We start from the raw sequence: 20,012 nt of genomic DNA on the forward strand, positions 1-20,012 counted from the left end.
GTCAGTGCCAAAAGACGGTTTCCGTTGCCTTCATTGTGGTGAAGGGGAGAGAGAGGACATGAGAAACAATTATTCTGTTAATAACTCATCTCTATCGAATTCTAAGGGATAAAACACTTTGCTCACAATGAACTTGTGAGATGGTGAGAGAATTACAATTATCATTTTATAGATAGGGAAACATTCAAAGAGTTTGATTTCCCTAAGATCACATCATCATCCCAGGAATTAAAATTCAGAATTTGACTATTAAATTATGCTGCTTTACAACTACAATAATAAACATACATATATGTTAATATTTATTTAGAGAAGTGTGAAGTGCTATATGAGATCTTAGGAGCATGGTACTAATAGCTGGTAGCCTTTCTAGGCTAAGAATTAAAATATGCTAAGGTACTTTTTAAAGTATGCTAGGTTAAATATGCTTTTAAAATTCATTCTTATGATACTCTATTGCCAGATTAATAAAATATAAAGTTTTTGTTGTGATGTAAATTATTTGTGAATTTTTGGAATGTCCTCTGGGTCAGATTGGATAATTCTGATTTTTAACGTAATAGAAATATCTTTTATATTTCTTTTGGGGGCAAAGGGAGGCAACAGGGAATTGGTGAGGGAAGAGATGGAAAATTAGGAAAATTAAGGGACCAAAACTACAGTATTGTAGTTAGGTGGATTTAGAACCAGTGGGATGGCTGGACATAGATGATTTGAAGTCAGCTTGGAAAGAAGTTGCTAGTGGAGTGCCCCAAGATATCTGTGCTTATCTTGGTGTGGTTTTGTAAAAATGAGATTTTATTGAAGTTACTTTTTTTTTTGTTACCATAATTTTCCATAATATTCTTTCCCATTCTCCCAGAAAGCTATCTTATATAAGAAATATTTTTTAAAAGACAAAAGGAAAAGAAAAAGCATCAGCAAATGGATAGATTGAAAAATCTGAAAATAAGTGCAATGTACTACTCTTAGGAACCTCCCACCTCTGCATAGGAGTTAGATGGTTGTCATATCTCAAGTCACGCTTGGTTTGTAATTTTGCAACAATTCACTTCCTCTATTTTAATGGTTCTTTTTATGTTTATTATAATTGTGTATATTTTCTTCACTCTCTTCACTTTGTTACCTGTTGATGTAATTTTTTATGCTTCATGGTATTCATGTGTCATTTCTTACAGTTTGGTAATATTACATTTACATATTACAGTTTGCATTATTCCCCAATCAACGGATATCTACTTTATTTCCAATTCTTTATTTAAAAAAATTTTTTTTTAGGCAATTGGGATTAAATGACTTTTCCAGGGTCACACAGCTAGGAAGTATTAAATGTCTGAGGCCGGATTTAAACTCAGTTTCTCCTGACTCCAGAGCTGGTACTCTATCCACTGCGTCATCTAGCTGCCCCATTTTTTGTTGAGGGTTTTGTTTTTGTTTGTTTCTAATTCTTTAGTATCACAACAAAAAGTACTGCTATAATGTATTGGCATAAATTTCTTATCGCTAACTTCCATGGGGTATAAGTCTAGTAGTGATATTTCTGGGTCAAAAAATATGAACACTTTAGTCATTTTAATTCCAAATTGCTTTCCAAAATGGTTGCAGTGATTTATATATAGCCTCAACAACAGTGTATTAGTGTCCCTATCTCCCTCCAACTCCTCCAACATAAATTCTTGTCTTTGCAGATTTGTAAGCTATGAGGAGAAATGTCAGATATGTTTTGATTTGCATGTCATTTAATGGTTTGAAGCATCCTTTCATATGGTGGTTAATAGTATATAATTCTTTTGAGAATCAATTATTTTTTTTGATCACTTATTGGGGAATGACTGTTGATCATATATATACATATACATATATAGACATTAGATATATAAATGTGTAATTACATAGAGATCAATATATATTCTATATTGGCATATATGTTATCTAGATCTAATATCAAATTTTAATGTTTGGTAACAAATTCTACCCTGGTTCCCCTCCCCCCCCCCCATTCAATGCTTTCTTGTCATAGTTGCATTAATATGTATATATATATATTTAGTAATAGCTTTTTGTTTTCAAAATAGTTTTCAACATTAACCTGTACAAATCCTTGTGTTCCAAGTTTTTGTTATTCCCCTGAGACAGTCTCTGGGCAGCAAGTAATCCAATTCTTCTATACATATTTCCACATTTATCATGTTGCACAAGAAACATCAGCAAAAAAAGAGAAAAACCAAAAGGCAAACAATTTACAAAATGTGAAAATCTGTGTTGTGACCTACATTCAGTCCGGGGCATTAATTTTGTGCAAAATGTTTTCAGTTGCATGTTATCAAAATTACTTTAGTTTTGTAATCATCCCTATCCATTGTTCAGTTAAGGTAAGTGTAAGAAATGTGATTTATTTACTCTTAAGGTCACTATCCATTTAGAATGTATTTTGGAATATGGAATAAGGTATTTTGTACATTTTTAATGGCTTATTTTTAATGGCTTTTTTTTAATGATTTGAACAAAGGCTTTGAAGAAATATTTATTAACTCTTCAGGTAGTGCAAAGATGACAAAATTAGCTAAAACTGAATAACAGTATTCAAGTCATGATGGCTGAATTCTAAGAAGAGAAACATAATAGGAACAAATGTAATGTCTTAAGTACAATAATTTTCCAAATACAAGGGAGAAGGAATGGTTCTACATCACTTCATCTGAAGATGTTTTGGATTTTCTGGTAAATCATCTGAAGTTAAAGAGCATTTATTAAGCATCTGCCATGTTCCAAGCCCTCTGCTTAACATCCTTAAGGATACTTTATATCCTTAAGGATATAAAGAAATGTAATAGTCATATTGCTGACCTCAAAGGTCCCAGATTATAATAGGTAGGACCACATATGGATGCATTTATATATGTAAAAGATAGATGGCATAATAGGACCAGTAGCATGGAAGTAGGGAAAGTTGATGGAACAGGAAAAGATTTCTGGTAGAAGATGGAGCCATGTTTTGCAGCTAGGAACCAGACATAAGGAAAGGCAGCATTCTAGTGAGAAGGGACAGTCAATGAAAAGATACAGAGTTGGAGATGAGAGAGTGTGTGTATGGGGGAGGGGGCTGTGAGTTGATATGGTAGAGTTGCACATAAATTCACTGACAGTTGAATGGAGGATGGATTAGAATGGGGAAGAGTTGGAAGAGGAAAACCAGCTAGCAGACTATGTCAGCAGTCCAGGCAAGGAGTGATAAGGGCTTGTAATAGGGTAGAGCTTGTGTGAATGGGAAAAGAAGAGACATGCAAGAAATGTGAATGTAGAAATGATAAGAGTTGTCCACAGAATGGATCTATGGATGAGTACAAATGAGGAGGATAACATTAACCTGAGCCTGGTGATTGGAAGAATGATGACATCCTCATTATATTTATTGTAGGGAATCTGAGAAAAGAATTAGGTTTGGGGATAACAATGATAAATAAGTTGTATGTATTGTTTGAAATGTCTGTGACATAAACTTCCAGATGTCTTTTTTGGTAGTTAGTGACATGGAACTAGGGCAGCTAAGTCTGGGCTTGGAATCAGGAAGATTCTTCTTCATGAGTTCAAATCCAGCTTAGACATTTACTAGTTGTGTGATCCTGTGCAAGTCACTTAATACTATTTGCCTTACTTCCTCATTTGTAAAAATCAGGAAAAGAAAATGGCAGGGGCAGCTAGGTGGCACAGATAGAGCACCAGTCCTGAAGTCAGGAGGATCTGAGGTCAAATATGACCTCAGATACTTGATACTTCCTGGTTGGGTGAACTTGGGCAAATCATTTAACCCCAATTACCTCAGCCAAAAAAAAAAAAAAAGTGGCAAACCACTGAAGTATCTTTGCTAGAAAACCCCCAAAATGAGGTCGCAAATAATTGGATATAGAACTGTGGCTCAGAAGAGAGATTAGAGTTGGATATATATATATATAAATCATCAGCATAAAGATCATGGAACCCATGAGAATGGAGATCATCACCAAGTAAGATGGAATAAAGGGAATAGCAAAGAGGGTTTGTACAGTCTTGGGTGTAATCTAGTTAATGACCAGCAAACTGGATCATTAATAGAGGTAGAAGAACCCAGAGAGAGAAGTGTCATGAAAATCTGGAGAGGACAGTATCTACGAGAAGAGGGTGATAGTTTCAAAAGTCGCACAGAAGGCAAGATTAATTATTGAGAAAAGACTGTTCCTATATACACCAAAATATGGCAATACTTTTATAGTGACAAATAAGTGGAAGAAGAGTAGATGTGTACTGATTAAGCAATGGCTAAACAAATTGTTGTACATGAAGGTAATGGAACGCTGTAAGAAATGATGAATATGATGACAACAGATTCATGGAAAAGAAAAAGACTATTAGACTTGGAAATTAAAAGATAACAGGTCATTTAGGAAAGAGCAGTTTCAATTGAATGATGAAATTAGAAATCATTACCAGAAAGTTTAGAAGGGAGGAAGTGAGATGAGTGGAAGTGGAGTCCCCATTTGTAGATAAAATGTTTCAAGGTTAGCTGTAAAAGGATTAGAATAGTTCAAGTGAGAGTCTTTTAAGGATGGAGAAGACAGGTTTAAGGAAATATGTATGAATTGAAGAGCTTTGTGAGGGTGGGGATGATAGGGCAATCTTCTGGAAAAGACAGAATGAAATAAAGGATGCATGTTGAAATTTTGCCTTGTCAAGGAGAAAGGGGCTACCTATTCACATAAGATGATTGAAAGAGGAGATAGTGGAACAAAATATCTGAGTGATGTGAGATGAGAGAAAGGAAAGATTTTGGTAAATGGCTTCAATTTTATTTTTTGTGAAGTATGAGGCAAAGTCCTCAACTAAGAGGACTTTGTGGGGGAGTGGAATATTGTGTGAGGTTGCAGAGGGATGAAAGATTTGCAGCAGTTGTGAAGGGGGGATAGTGACTCCATTAGGGAAGTGTTAAAGGACCATCTTGCAAAGAGGTTCCAGTTGGGATTATGTAACAAATTTGTAGTGGACCTAGCACAATCTTATCACTAGAAAGGAGTAGAGAAGGGAATTAATGGGAATAATACAAAGTTGCCACTTGACAAGGTATGAACAGCAATATAAGTGTAGTTACATAGGGTAAGGAATTCCAGTGTAGAGGATTGTATAGAGTTGAATTCAACAAGGGGTGGAAATAGGGAGAGGAGAGTGTGGTCAGTGTAGAGTGGATGGCCTGGAAAAGAACTGAGGAACTATAGAAAGACTTACATGAATTGATGCTAAATAAACTGAGCAGAACCAAGAGAACATTGTACACAGAAACAATAGTGATGATCAACTATGATGGACTTGTTTCTTTTTATCAATGAGGTGATCCAAGGCAATTCTAATAGAGTTGGGATGGAAAATGCCATCTGCATCCAGAGAGAGAATGATGGAGACTGAATATGGATCCAAGCATAGTGTTTTCACCTTTTGTTGTTGTTTGCTTGTTTTTTTTCTCATTTTTCTCCCCTTTTGATCAGGTTTTTTTTGTGTGTGTGTGTGGCATGATGAATATGGAAATAAATTTAGAAGAACTGCATATGTTTGTATCAGATTGCTTGCTGTCTGAGGGAGGGGAAAGGGAGGGAGAAAGGGTGAAAAAATTTGGAACACAGGTTTTGCAAAGATTAATGTTGAAAACATTTATGTATTTGTAAACATTATGTATTTTTAAAAAAATTAAATACTATTAAAAAAAAAAAAGAACTGAGGGGCTAAATGTCACCATCCAGATGAATAGCATTAAAAGTCTTAAGACACAGGAAAAAGAAAAGTTTTGAGTTAGCCTCAAAAGGTTAAATTGAGCTTAGGGTCAAAAAGATACCTTTCTCCAAGGGCATGTGTCTACACAGTTCCTTTCCCCCAGATCCAATAAAAGGAAAATGGTTAAACTACCCTCATTCTGGGATCTGAAAATTCTTTCAATGCTGTGATTCACGTTTAGCTCACTAGGGGGAAGCATGGGGCAAATGACTGAAGTTGCCATCAGGGACTCTTCTATGAACATTAAGAGAATCATGCAATGGTGCTCTTGGACCTTTGGCACTGGCCCATATGGCTCAAAGCCTTTTCCATCTGGAGGGGAGCCACTCCACTCAGGTGACTGAGGATTGTCTCAGAACCTAGGACTACTGGAAATTGCCTGGAAATTGGGAATATCAAGTTGACTTCTACATCGCTCAGGTTTCTATGCCCACTTTACTGAACCTTAACGATTCAGCAGTGAACATGTATGTTACGTCTCTATGTATATGATTTATGTAATAAATCATATCTATCTATATAATGCTTCAAGATTTTTAAAAAATTTAGTAATATAAGAAGTAAGTAGTGAAATTATTACCCCAATTTTATAGATATATAGCCTGAGGCCTAAAGGGAATTGCTGAAGGTTGATTAGCTTATTAAATATGTTTTTGAACCTGGGCTCCTGACTCTAAAGTTTCTTCCACTTTCATATGTTTAGGGCTGAAAGGGCTTTAGAGGCCATTGAATGGAACCCCTTTGTTTTACAGTTGAGGTCACTAAAAGAAATTTAGTGACTTGCCCATGGTCAACAAATCTTTTGAGTTCAGATTTGAATCTAGTTCCTCCTGACTCTTAATTTCCTTGCTCTATTCACCATATCATGATGATTTTCATACGTTTCCCATTGCATTGATTGGAAGATAGCATGACAGAGTAGAAAATGTTGAACTTGGCAATGAAGGACCTGAGTTAAAATCCTAGTTCTGCCAGTTTTTGGAACTGTAATCAAATTTAGACTCGTTAGTCCTGAAAAAGGAATGTCATTCTATTTCTCTATGGCTTTATTCATCCTCCCTCTAACTTTCCCACCAAAAAAACTTTTCTTAAATATTATTTCTTCCTATTAAAGTGTTAAAGCAGGGACTTGAAAAAGAGAGTACATTTTTGTATTTATATCTCTAGCACTTAGAATAATGCTTGGCACATAAGAATAAATGCATTTTCATTCACTCAAAGAGAAGATAGGATAGACAGATGGAGAAGAACCAAAATAGAGTAATCATGAAAATTCAGCAAGAAGAGAATATAGAGGAGAGATTGGTTAATAGTTGGTGGTCAACCTTGTAGAGAGATTGGGGAGGATGAGAACTAAGAAAAGGCCATCAAATCTGGAAATTAAGAAATCATTGGCAAATTTGAAGAGAGCAGTTTTATTTGAGTGAGGAAGTTGGAAGCTGGATTATATAAGGGGTAAGAAGCAAATGAGAATGAAAGTGGAGGCAACATAAGGAGAGGGCTTTTTCTAGATGTATGGCTATGAAAGGGAGGGAGAGATATAGGATGATAACTTGAGGGGATAGTAGGGTCAATGATGTTTTTGAGGAAGAACTTGGGCACATTTGTAAGTGCAGAAAAAAGTGATAGGAAAAATTGAAGAGTGTGTGTGTATCTCTCTGTGTGTATTTGTGTTAGAGAAAAAGGGAGAAGGGAGAATAGAATGGTGTTATGAGGACACTCTATTGGGGGAGACTGGAGAAGATGGGATCCAATGACCCAACATAATTTTAGAGAAATTGGCCTTAAGGAGAAAGGCTTCTTAATGAGAGACTTGAGTAAAGGAGATGAGAATGAAGGATGTCAAGGAGTTTTTAACTGTAGAGAAGGGGAAAAGGAAGCTCCTGGCTTATAGTCTCTTTTCCCAGGAACTGTGGAATGCTGGTAAGGGGGAGATTTGGGCAACTGCTGAGAGGAAAGACTTCTTTACATTTAGAACTATTCTCGAGTGGAATAGGATGATTTGGAAAGCTGTGGATTCCTTTTTGCTTGAAGTCTTTAAAAAGAGGTAGGATGAATTTAATGAGTGTGTTGTAGAGAAGATCCTTGTTTGGGTACAGGTTGAACCAGATATTATTTGACATTCCTTCTAGCTCTTAAGATTCTGTGATTCTGTGCCACTTTTTCACTCAAAAATATTGAGTGGCTCATTACTATCTAGGTAAGGTTCTAGGTGGGCAGTTAGGTAGCACGGTGGATAGAGCACCAGCCCTGAAGTCAAACAGACCTGAGTTCAAATCTAGTCTCAGACACTTAACACTTCCTAGCTGTGTGACCTTGGGTAAGTCACTTAACCCCATTGTTTCAGCCAAATCCTCCACACTTCAGTTCAGGTGCTACTTCCTCCATAAAAACCTTCCCTCATTCTCTAAGGGGGAAAGTTAGATCTTTTAGATTTTTCTCAGGACATTTTTCTAGATTTTTTGTTTGCTCTCACCATACTTTATCTAACATTCACTTGTTTATATACTCTATCCACATTAATAGACTCAAATTTCTCTGAGGTAAGAGATTATCATTTTTCATCTCTGTACTGACAGCAAGTGCAAAACCTTGCAATCAAAAGGTGTTTCCAAAATGTTTATTGAATCCACTTCAATAAATTTTCATTGAGAACACGTCTGGGCATGTGTCTAATAATAATGACACTTAGTTCATGTTTTCTATACTGCTTACAAATGAGTATACGTATTTGGGCATTTATATTATGTGTGTGTGTGTGTGTGTGTGTGTGTGTGTGTGTGCAAATGCATGTCTATGTGTGTGAATATCTTCATGTGGGTCTGATTTTTTAATCCAAAGAAAGTTTGTATTTCAGCTCTTTCAGGGAAACAAACTCTTGACTCTTTATGGCCAAGAACTCACAAATAACTGAACATAGCAGGAATTGTCTGCTTGATTAGTCTCTGAACTAAGGAAGAAATTACACTTGTCAGCCAGGTGCCTCTCAAATAGACTTTAATAAGCTCCGGGAACTCTAGTATTTTCCTTCTCTAAACTTTGCATCCCTAATCCCCCTCCCTAACTCACACACATTTATTCTCTCATTCACATCTCAGGTTCAGAAGTAAGGAAGGCTAGAGGAAGCCACAGCATAAGCACTCTCATTTGGAAAGGGTTCCCAGGGCACTACAGAGGGGGGCAGAAAGGGCGGCTGGAGGCTCTGCCTCTCAGGGACAAATCTGGAGCTGGAATCAGGCGTCAGTCTGAGCCCAGGGCCAAGGCCTCGTGGGCTAGGTAAGCCAGGAACTCGCACAGCCTTAGAGAAATGAGCACAGAGACAAGAGTTTGTGTTCACTTCCTACCCACCACTGCTAAGAGGACCTGGCACTGGAATCCAGGTTCTTACTGGGAAAGTGAAAGCTCCGTTTTAGGGCCTTGGGCCTGTTTGACAGACCCAAGATAATCCAAGATGTTTCTCACAGCTCCAGACTTAGCCTGCTGACCTTCCATCCTCCTTGCCCCCCACTTCAACCCACATGACCCTTTGCTGGCCTGGCCTGTGGTGGGGAGGCAAGAGCCATGCTCATCGGGAAGTTCAAATATACGATTGGCAACATTGCTGACAAATTAATCCCTAGGCGCCAGGAAACTGCAGGAAGATCAGGGCAGGGCAGAGCAGGGCCGGGCAGGACGGGGCAGGGCAAGGCAGGGACAGTTCTCAGGGAAGCTACTTCAGGCCGCCAAACTGGCTGTGGGGTATGGACCGGAGGCTTTCTAAAGGCAGAGTCCGCAGTTCACATTCCCTGCTGGGCATCCTGCCGATGCTGCAGGTTTGGAGCAGGACTGGCCCTGCACAGTGTAGTCTGGGACAAGGTGATATCTACCGGCCCATCACAAAGTACCTTCCTCCTTGGAGCTTAAATTAACCCAGTGATAGAATGACATATTGTGTTTCTCTCCTTTGTGATCCTATCTTGGACAGAGTCTGGTCATATATTCCCGTAAACGGATATCAAACGGATATCAACTGAATCAGGGAACTGGGGTCCCAGGAAGTGGGAGGCAGAGAAGGAAAGGAGGGAAGCATCGTCAACCCAAGCAACCAATGGCAGCTTTGGGCCAGCTTGGTTTCCATTCCATTAACCAATACAGTTAACTGGCTTAGAGACCTCTTGATCTTTCTGCATCAGTCTGGGTTGGGAGAGGCCCAACCTGTCTTCCTGTGCCTGAGAATAGAGGCCCATAAAAGGGAACTCTGACCTCCCAGGGAAGCTGGTTAGAGAGACTCCTAGGTCCAGCAACTCTTCCCTAATAGACTTGCTTTCAACCGGTCTCACATTATTAGCCAACACGAACCCTCCTGTAAAAGGCAGAGATGGATTACAGGAGCAGAGAGTGTATCTTCTTCACATGTCCTCAGTGGAGTACCTAGAACTGGGTTCTCTGCCCAGAGCTTGCATAAAGAAGCCTTGATAGTTTTTGTTTTGGAGATAACTTCAAAGGGAACCTCAATTCTCAGGGCTTTAGTTGTCTGTAGTATAACCTGCCTAAAGTCTGTTCTCCACGTGTCCCTCCCCTGCTCAAGAAACTATAGGTTATTACCTTCAGTGTTATGGCCAAACTCCTTTTGGAGCTCAGGGTTTTTAAGGATCTTCCCCTCTTCTGGCCCTGACTAGGCCACACACACACACACACACACACACACACACACACTCTCTCTCTCTCTCTCTTTCTCTCTCTCTCTCTTCTCTCTATCCTCTCTGTCTGTCCCTGTCTCTCTCTCTTTCACTATCTCTGTCTTTCTCTCTCTCTGACTCTGTCTCTCTTCTCTCTGTCTCTGTCTGTCTCTCTCTCTGTCTCTGTCTCTGTCTCTCTTCTCTCTGTCTCTGTCTCTGTCTGTCTGTCTGTCTCTCTCTCTCTCTCTTCCTCTCTCTCTCTCTCTCTCTCTCTCTCTCTCTCTCTCTCTCCTCCCCCCCTCTTTTTCACAGGGACCTCTGCTCTTCAGCCTTCCTGCTATTTGGTTTGTCTTTCCTCTCCCCATCTCTAACTCCTTTGCATCTTTCAACACCCACCTAACTTCCTAACCTCCCTTCAGGCTCTAACCTCCTCCTGGGAACAACTGACCACTCGCAGCCGTACTCTTCTTTCTCTCTCTGACTGTAGCACACTTGTCCTCTTGAGCACCTTCAGTGATGGGGAACTCACCATGAGACAAGGCATTCCATTATTTGGAATTTGGGAATTGTTAAATCAGTAAATAAGCACAGGAATGAGTTCTTAACTGAAGGCCTATTATTGGTCTCAGGATACAACTGAGATTGTCTTACTGGAATGCTACCTCCTCCATGATGCCTTTCCTGAGCTCTCAATTGGGAATGAGATCTTCCTCCTCAAGTTATCCTTGAGTTCTTTCTCAGAAGCTCTCTTTTGCTCCTATCTTATATTACCTTTTATTGTACTTATATCTAAGTACAGATTCTATTACTTCTAGTAGACTATATGTTACTTGAGGCTAAGAATTAGCTTTATTTCATTTGGGGGGGGGGAGTATCTACCATGAATATGGCTCCTTAATAAATGCTGATAGCGAAATTAATGAGCAAAGAATGAATGAATAAATAGCTCTTGGAGGATTCCAGTTGGAGGATCCTCCCTTTCATTTCAGGGATTCAAGAGAGGGACCTTTCACTGCAGTGGTATGACTACAGGGGAGAAGGAGCTAGTGTGCACCTGCAGTAGCAGAGGAGCAGGACCCTGCTGGTTGTAGTTTGCAACCACCAGAAGGACCCATAAGGACTCAGATCTTTGGCTGAATGGTATGACTGGGGGCTCTAACTCAGGCTTAAAAGTGGAGAGAGGAGCCTAAGATTGAGCTTTAGGACAGACAGAAGAACCTGAAGTCCCATACCTCGGGACTAATAGTTGCTAAAAATAAAAACAAAACAAAAGATTAAAATGAGCAAGCAAAGGAGAAAAAAAACACGCAACTATAGATAGTTACTATGGGGATAGAGAAGATCAGGGTTCATATTCAGAGGAAGAAAATGGAGTTAAAAAAGCCATTCCTTTTTCAATGAGAAATGTAAAATAGTCCCAAACACAAAAAGATTTCTTAGAAGAATTTAAAAAGGACTTGAAAAATCAGATAAGAGAGACTGAGGGAAAATTAGAAAAAAACAAGTCAAGAAAACTATAAAAAGAATGTCAACCAACTTCAAATAGTAAACTAAAAACTTAAGGAAGAAAATAATTCCCTGAAAACTAACAATGGGCAAAGGGAAGCTAATGCCATTCTGAGGCACAAAATCAAATCAAATCAAATCAAATCAAAAGAATGAAAAAATAGAAAAGTGTGAAATCTCATCAGAAAAACAACCGATCTGGAGAATAGATTGGGGAGAAATAACATAAAAATAGTGAGACTGACTGAAAATTACTGTTTAAAAAGTAATTGATACAATATTACAAGAACTTAATAAGGAAAATTTCCCTGAAGTTCCAGAACAAGAAGACAAAGCAGAAATAGAAAAAAATCTACCAATCACCACCTGAAAGAGATTTAGGAGGAAACTTACAGAAATGCCATAGCCAAGTTTCAAAGCTTCCAGGTTAAAGATAAAATTTAATTAATGTGGGGATACAATAAGAATTACACAAGACCTAGCTGCTACTATATTGAAGGGCTATAGATGATGGAATACTATGATTCATAGAGCAAAACAGTTGGGGTTATGACCAAGGCCAACTTACCTAGCAAAGTTAAGTATAGCCCTGATTTTTCAAAATGGACATTTAATGAACTGAAAGACTTTGATTATTTGTGACAAAACCAGCAGAACTCAGGAGAAAATTGGACATAGAATATCCTGCAGAAATATAAACACTAGGGACCAAATATAAGGGACTCAATATGGTCAAATCATTTACTTCTTATTTTTGAATATTTATCAGTTCTTTTATGACTGTCATTTTCATTTGGATCGTTTGAAAGAAAGGCTTGGGCTGAGCTAAGTATGATGGGGTGATTCTAAAAAAAATAGAAACTCTAGGGAGATAAAAAGGAGCAAAAATTTCACATAAATGAGGGAGGAGGAAAAATAAATACAAAAAAATCTAGTGGAAGGAGAGTGGGTTGTGATGAAACCTTATTCAAATTTGGGAATGGATTAAAGAGGGAACAACATATACATATAGAAAGATATAAAAGTTCTCTAAATTCAGAAATAAATAAGAAGGCAAAGGGATAAGGTGGGGGGAGAAGATAGGGGAAGGATTCCTGGAAGGATGAGTAATTTAAAGAATAGAAGGGCAAGGTAGCAGGTACATATAAAGTAGAAAAATGAGGAGGGATAGGAAGAGACAGAAGGATAAAGAGGAAATATAGAAAAGAGCAAAATATATAAGTAATTGCATTTTTTTTTTTTTCTGAGACAGTTGGGATTAAGTGACTTGCCCAGAGTCACACAACTAAGAAATGTTAAGTGTCTGAGACCAGATTTGAACTCATGTCTTCCTGACTTCAGGGCTGGTGCTCTATCCACTGTGCCACCTAGCTGCCCCCTATTGCAATTTATAATGTGAATGGGATAAATTTATCACATATGAATATTAATCAATTTTATATTAATAAAGTTACATATAAATAATTAAAAGTAATATTTATTGTTCATGGGTAGATAGTCAATATAATAAAAAATGAAAAATTTACCTAGCTAATCTATTTATGTAATGTCATCCCAATCAAATTACAAAAATTATTTTTTACTGATTTAGAAAAAATAATAACAAAGTTCAATTAGAAAAATAAAAGGTTAGGAACTTCAAAGAAATAGGGGGAAAATATAAAGGTAGCAGATTCAGTAGTATCAGACCTTGAACCATATTATAAAGTTAGAATTTTTTGAAGTATAAAATGGGTAATTTTGATTATTTTAAATTAAAAATTTCTCATATAAATAAAGCCTATGTAGCCAAGAATAGAAGAAATGCAGGTAAATGAGGGAAAATGCTTTTATAGACAATCTCAGAATTGAATGGGTTGGAATACTGCTGTGATCTAGGTAATGATGAGCTGGTTGATTTTGAAAAACTATGGAAAGATTTGGACTTATGAAAGAAGATACTATCCATCTCCAGAGAAATAGATAACAAGTGGAAATAAGCATAGTATAGTCTTACATATGTGTGCATGAGTGTATATATATCTATATGTGTATATTTATAGATATCAAGGTATGCATATGTATAATTTGCATATATGTACATATATACACCTATATGTGTATATTGTGTATACATAGATATATGTGTATATATAGATATATACACACACACACACACACACACACATACACATACATATCTGTGCTTAATTGTAGCCTTCTGGGGTGGGATGGGAGAGAGAAGGGGAAAAAAGAAAACAGTACATAGGAGAGAACAAAAGAAAACCTACAAGGAAGCAAAGAAAATCTGGACAGTTATAAAAACTATGTGTAAACATAGCATTTTCACTCTTTTTGTTGTTGTTTGCTTGCATTTTATTTTGCTTCTCTCTCTTTTTTTAGTGGTTTGATTTGATTTTTCTTGTGTGGCACAATAATTATATAAATATGTATGCATATATTAGATTTAACATATATTTCTATCATGTTTAACATATATTGAACTACTTGCCATCTAGGGGAAGATGTGAGGGAAGGGAGGTGGAAATCAGAACACAGGGTTTTGCAAGGGCTAATATTGAAGAGTTGGCCATGCATATGTTTTGAAAAATAAAAAACTTTAATAAAGAAAAAAAAACTATGTGTAGCATTTATTATAAAGGTTTTCTTGAAATGAAAATTTATTGCTTTATATTGAATCCTCTTTTATGTTCTGCTGTATACATGGCAATTTTTTCTTTCTTTTTTTATTTTGTACTTAATTTTAAGATAAATTATAATAACAAAAAAGGGGAGAAGTAAATAAACAGAAAAAAAAAGAAAAGAAAAGAAAACTTGCTAGGACAGCCAAAAAGCTTGGATTCTGTTGTTGACTGTGAACCCCTCTCTAGGAGCTGAAAGAGCTCATCTCTACAGTCACTCCCATTTCTGATATTTTCTAAAATCTTCTCCAGTTCTGACCTTCTCTATTTCCAGATCTGATGTTCTATAATTTTATGGAAAAGGACAGAAGAAAGGAGAAAGAAAAAGATACTATTAAGTTCTAAGGGCCCAGGAACTCGATTAGAAATAATTTAAACCAAAGTGAGTCAAGGCTATTAGAACATGGGAAAGGGGCCATGAGTTGAAATATTAGCTGGGTGAGGTGACCTCATAACATCACATAATAACCCGGAATCTATGCCTTTCTATCTATATGCGTCCTGGCTCTCTGGAAGGTGCCCACCCCTGTGGGTCTTCTCCAAGTGGGACCGAAGCTGGTCTTACCCTGAGGCACTTCCCCCCACTGACCCTCCACCCAGCCCATTTCTGCAATCCCCTGCCCAGGGCCTCACTTGTGTGGTGGCACTTGCTACCTCATCTCTAGTTAGGGCCTGGGAACACTTATGGGAAGTGAATGGCTGAAGAACAATAGAGAACACAAGTTCTCTAAACAAGTCACAATGTTGTTCCTGTTCCCATTTTTTTCTAATAGTGTAGGGTCCATTAGACCCCCAAGGAGCCTTGTGAAGGAGAAGGGTGTCTCTCTGGATAGTCTAAAGGAGTATGGAGGATGGGATAGGGAAGGAAAAAGATAACCCTCTGACTACATGAGCCTTCGATACATGAGCTGGAGAAGCTCCCAAGTGCTGGGACTTGGGGGGACAAATACAGCACTAAGCAGTATGACTTAGGGTTGAGGGGCATTCAAGGCAAGACCTTTCTTCTGTGGAGCATAAGGAAGAAGTTAAGGAGCAGAGCAGGTGTCCTGGGATGTGTTTGGAGGCAGTAAAGAGGGAGAATACCTTCAGCAAAGGCTGGCCTTCCAACAGAGCCTGATGTGAACCCGATGAAGTTGGGATAATGAAACTAGAAAAGATACAGAAAGTAGGACCGACCTTGGAGGAGCTGGCCCCATGGCTCCCCTTGGTTTGGGAGATGACAGATGAAGGCTTCCAGTGTCCTTTTTCCAATTTTCACAAGAGTCATGGAAGTTCTTTAGTCCGTTCAACCCATAGTATAACAGGACCAGAATAAATCTTAGGATCTAGAAGCCTATGTTATCATGTTGGCTTATGGTGGTGGGGCAGGTGAAGGCTTTGGGTTGGAGGGGAGGGAGACTCAGGACTCAGAACATAGAATTTCAGAGTTAGAAGGAGCCATGAATTATAAAATATAAGAAATGAATGGGATCTTAGAGTCAAACCTCATTTTACCTCAAAAGAAATCAGGAGTGGGGAAAGAAATTTGCCCAAGGCCACAAAATTTTATATGCCACTTTAAAAAATTTATTAAAAAAAAAAAAAGATGGTAGGGTATAGGACTTGTAATCAGGAAGAGCTAATTTCCAATCCTGCCTCTGACACTAGCTATGTGACCCTGGGCATGGGTCTCTGTGTGATTCAGTTTCCTCATTTGTAAAGTGGATGTAATAAAAGTAGCTTACTTTACAGGACTGTTGTGAAGATTAACAAAATACTTTTCAAACTTTAAAGCATGATGTAAATGCTAGTTATTATTATTTATATAGGTTGTTAAATTTAATTTTCATTTCACAAAAAATTGATTCCCTCTCCCTCCTACCTTTCCCCCTTGGAAAAAAAAAACCAAAAAAACAAATAAGAGAAAACTCATAACAAATATGTGTAGTCAAGCAAAACAAATTACTGCACTGGCCATGTCTGAAAACATGTCTCCTTCTGTACCTTCAGACTATCGCATTTCTTTAAGGAGGCCACATGATAAGTTGGAGGCTTGGCTTGGTTTAGAACTCAGGTCCTTCAATAATTGAGTTCTTGGAACTAGAAGAAGGTGGTGGACTCTCTTTGTGTCTGCCATCATTGCTTTCCCAAATCCTCACCAGCCCTCTCACTTCGTGGCGGCCACATGGATGATGAGGAAGCCTTTGATGTTTGGGAAGTGGGTGCTGATAAGATCCACCTGTAGCTGTCTGTTTCCACTTTTGTATGGTGTGATCTCGAACTGGACTCTAGCCTTCTCTTGGGGCTCCAGGGCTGGCACACTAGAACCAAGAAGAAAGAATGGGGGTCAGCCTACTCTTGCCTCTAGGAACAAACAGTACAAATTCCTTTGCAATTAAAACCCCGCTGCTGGTCTACAGGACCAAGTCCAAACTCCCCTACCTAGTGTTTGATAACTCTCAACCACCTGGTTCCAATTTAACTCTCAAGTATCATTCTCCTTTCTCTCCTCTCCTATATTAATCCTATCTCCTCAATGCCTTCCATGCGTCAGGTTCTTTCCTTCCTCCATGTTTTTGCTTATGTTGTTCCCATGCTTGGAATATCCTGCTTTCTCTTCTCCACCTGTCTAAATCCTTCCCATTCTTCAAAGCTCAACTAAGTCTTACCTCCTCCAAAAAGTCTTCATTAATTTTCCCTGCCCACAAATTTTTACTCCCTTCCCCCCATTAAGCTGCTATAACCCCCAACCTGTAATAACAATAGCTCAGTTGCATAGCATTTCATTATTTGCAGACTTTGTTTTTTTACAGCTTTAGTATTTTAATATTATTTTGTTTTATTCATATTATTCAATATTTACATATAAATTTATATATAATATAAACAAATAAATTCTAATATTAATTTATATTATTGTGTTTTATATTATAGTATACTATAACTTAAGTATTTTTATTACTTTAGGATTAATGGATATAGAGCTGGAAGGAACCTTAGAAAGAGCACATTAAGAGCACATTATGCTTTTCCTCACAACAACCCTGTGAATTAGGAGGTGAATCATTTGTTCCCATTTTATAGATAAAGAAAATGAGGTGCAGAGAACTAGTGAGTGTCTGAGACCAGATTTAATCCCAAGTCACTAAATTCTTCTTTCTACTATATCACAATTCTGCTTTAATATACATCACCCCTTCTGAGCTTCTCCACAAGTTTTCCAGAGGGGAAAACTAAGGCTCAAAGATGCTTGTACAAGGCTGCACCACCAGTAATTTTACTTTCCAAGTAAAATGACTAGGAAACTATCATCATATCAAAGTTGCTGTCTCCAAAATTGTCATATCAATAAGTATTTATACCATATCTTTCCTTATTAGCTATTGTTAATGTCCAAGAATTGTATTGTTTGTGGTACTTGTGTGGATCAGGTCACTGTTACAAAACGAATTTCTCATTATTTCCTCTATTATTGTACTCAAATATTTTCAATAAAATTATGTTGCAAAAAAAAAATTACACCTCAAGGAAAAAATGCACCCTTTGGCTGTGTTTCTTGGACTTCTTCTGCCTCACCAGATGTGGCCCCTGAGCCAACTCCTAGCCAGGCTTTGGGAAATGCCCAAGGCAGGTAGCACTGCTGCAGGGTCTGGCTCCCTGCTCCTCTCTCCTCTCCCCTCCCACCTCCTCTCCTTACTCGATGTTGAGCTGCTCCCTGAGGAGCCCACTGCCCTCCATGATCAGCAGGCAGTCCTCTACGCGCTCAGACAGGGGATTGGCGATCGTGACCTCCACAGCAAGAGCTTCCCCTACCACGGCCGGACTCAGCATCTGGAGAGGGAACACCGCAGCAGATTGGCTTCTGAGCCTCTGACCCCACGTCCTTCTTGGACACCATCATCCCGGACAAAGTTTGGAGGCATGAAAGGGGCTCTCCATGAAATCACAGCAAGACAGAGGAAGAAGGAAGGAACAAGGTCTTTCCCCAGTCTAGTCCATCCTCCATTCATTTGTCAAATGGATTTTTTGGTGGGGGAGGTAGTTGAGGTAAGTGACTTGTCTATAGTCTCACAGTTAGTAAATAACTGAGGTTGAATTTGAACTCAGGTTCTTACGACTCTAGAGCCATACTCTATTCACTTCGCCATCTGGTTGTCTCCAAAGTGATCTTTTGAAAATATAAGTCTGACCATGTCATCTCCCTATTCAGTAAATTCTAGTGACTCCCTAGCATTTCCAGGATCAAATATAAAATTCTTTGTTTGCCTTATAAATTACAGAGCTCTTCAAAGACTGACCCCTTCCTGCCATTTCAGTCTTCTTATACCTTACTGCCTTTCACACACCTTTTGGTTCAGGGATACTGGTCTCCTTGCTGTTCCCCAAGCAAGTGTTTCCTCTGGGCATTTTCACTGGCCGTCCCCGGTGCCTGGAATTCTCTCTCTCCTTGACTCCACCACCTGGCTTCCTTGGCCTCCTTCAAGTCTCAGTTAAAATCTCACCTTCTAATTCCCTTTAATCTCAGTGCCCCGCCCCGAAATTGTTTTTAATTTTTCCTGCCCAGATTTTATTTGTACATTGTTTGCATGTATTAGATTGTAAGTTCCTTTCTTTATATCTTTAGCACTTAGTCCAATGCTGGATATATAACAGACCCTCAGTAAATTATTGTTGTCCCTTTACCACCACTGCCTTCACCCCCAAAACCCAAGGCTCTTTTTGGAGCCAACTGGTCCCTTGGGCTAGTTTGACCTTAATGGCAATGAAGTCTTCCAGAGTGATGTCCTTCTCTAGCAGGAGCTTCTCCCCTTTAGAGACCAGGCACATGGCAGCCACCAGGATCTTCTTGTCATCTGTCAAGTCTTTTTTGTACTCTGAGTAGGAGATCTCCACTGGGATCCTCTTTTCTGAAAGAGAAATTGGAGTTGGAGCCAGCTTGTTTTACAAATGGGGAAACTGAGGCAACTTCTCCAGGGTCCAGGGTTACACAGTTAGTGAGTGTCTGAGGCCAAATTTGAACTCAGATCTTCCTGATTCCAGGCCCAGCACTCTATCCACTGGATCCAGGAGACTTGAGTTCAAATCTTGCTAAGGTCATTCACTATCTGTGAGACTTATGATCCATTTTGAATCCCAAATTTGTTACTTATTACCTGTGTGACCTTTGTTAGGTTGCAATCTCCTCAGACCTCATTATATTCATCTGCAAAATGGAAGAGGTTCAAGTACATGTCTCTGAAGTCTCTTCTAGATCTATATTTATAGAATTATAGAATTAAAAGCTAGGAAGAATTCTTCTGGTTCTAGTCTAATCCCTTTATTTTTTACAGATCAGGAAACTGAGGTTCAGAGAGACTAAATTACTTGCCCATGGTCATCTAAGTAGTAAGTG

General features: G+C 38.5%; 1 protein-coding gene across 1 annotated transcript in view; it reads right to left on the reverse strand.

Moving 5' to 3' along the window:
* Window positions 1-16,527: 16,527 nt before the first annotated feature.
* The window catches only part of TGM6 (transglutaminase 6), a 33,841-nt gene continuing 30,356 nt past the window's right edge, over window positions 16,528-20,012 (reverse strand). The window contains exons 12-14 of the mRNA XM_012553880.3: window positions 19,373-19,527; window positions 18,318-18,451; window positions 16,528-16,941 (exon numbers count right to left, since the gene is read on the reverse strand). Of these exons, the coding sequence (XP_012409334.2) occupies window positions 16,788-16,941; window positions 18,318-18,451; window positions 19,373-19,527 (443 nt within the window). The 3' untranslated portion in view covers window positions 16,528-16,787. The remainder of the gene's footprint in view (window positions 16,942-18,317; window positions 18,452-19,372; window positions 19,528-20,012) is intronic.

This window comes from Sarcophilus harrisii, chromosome 2 (genome assembly GCF_902635505.1).
Source record: "Sarcophilus harrisii chromosome 2, mSarHar1.11, whole genome shotgun sequence".
Classification (NCBI taxonomy): Eukaryota; Metazoa; Chordata; class Mammalia; order Dasyuromorphia; family Dasyuridae; genus Sarcophilus; species Sarcophilus harrisii.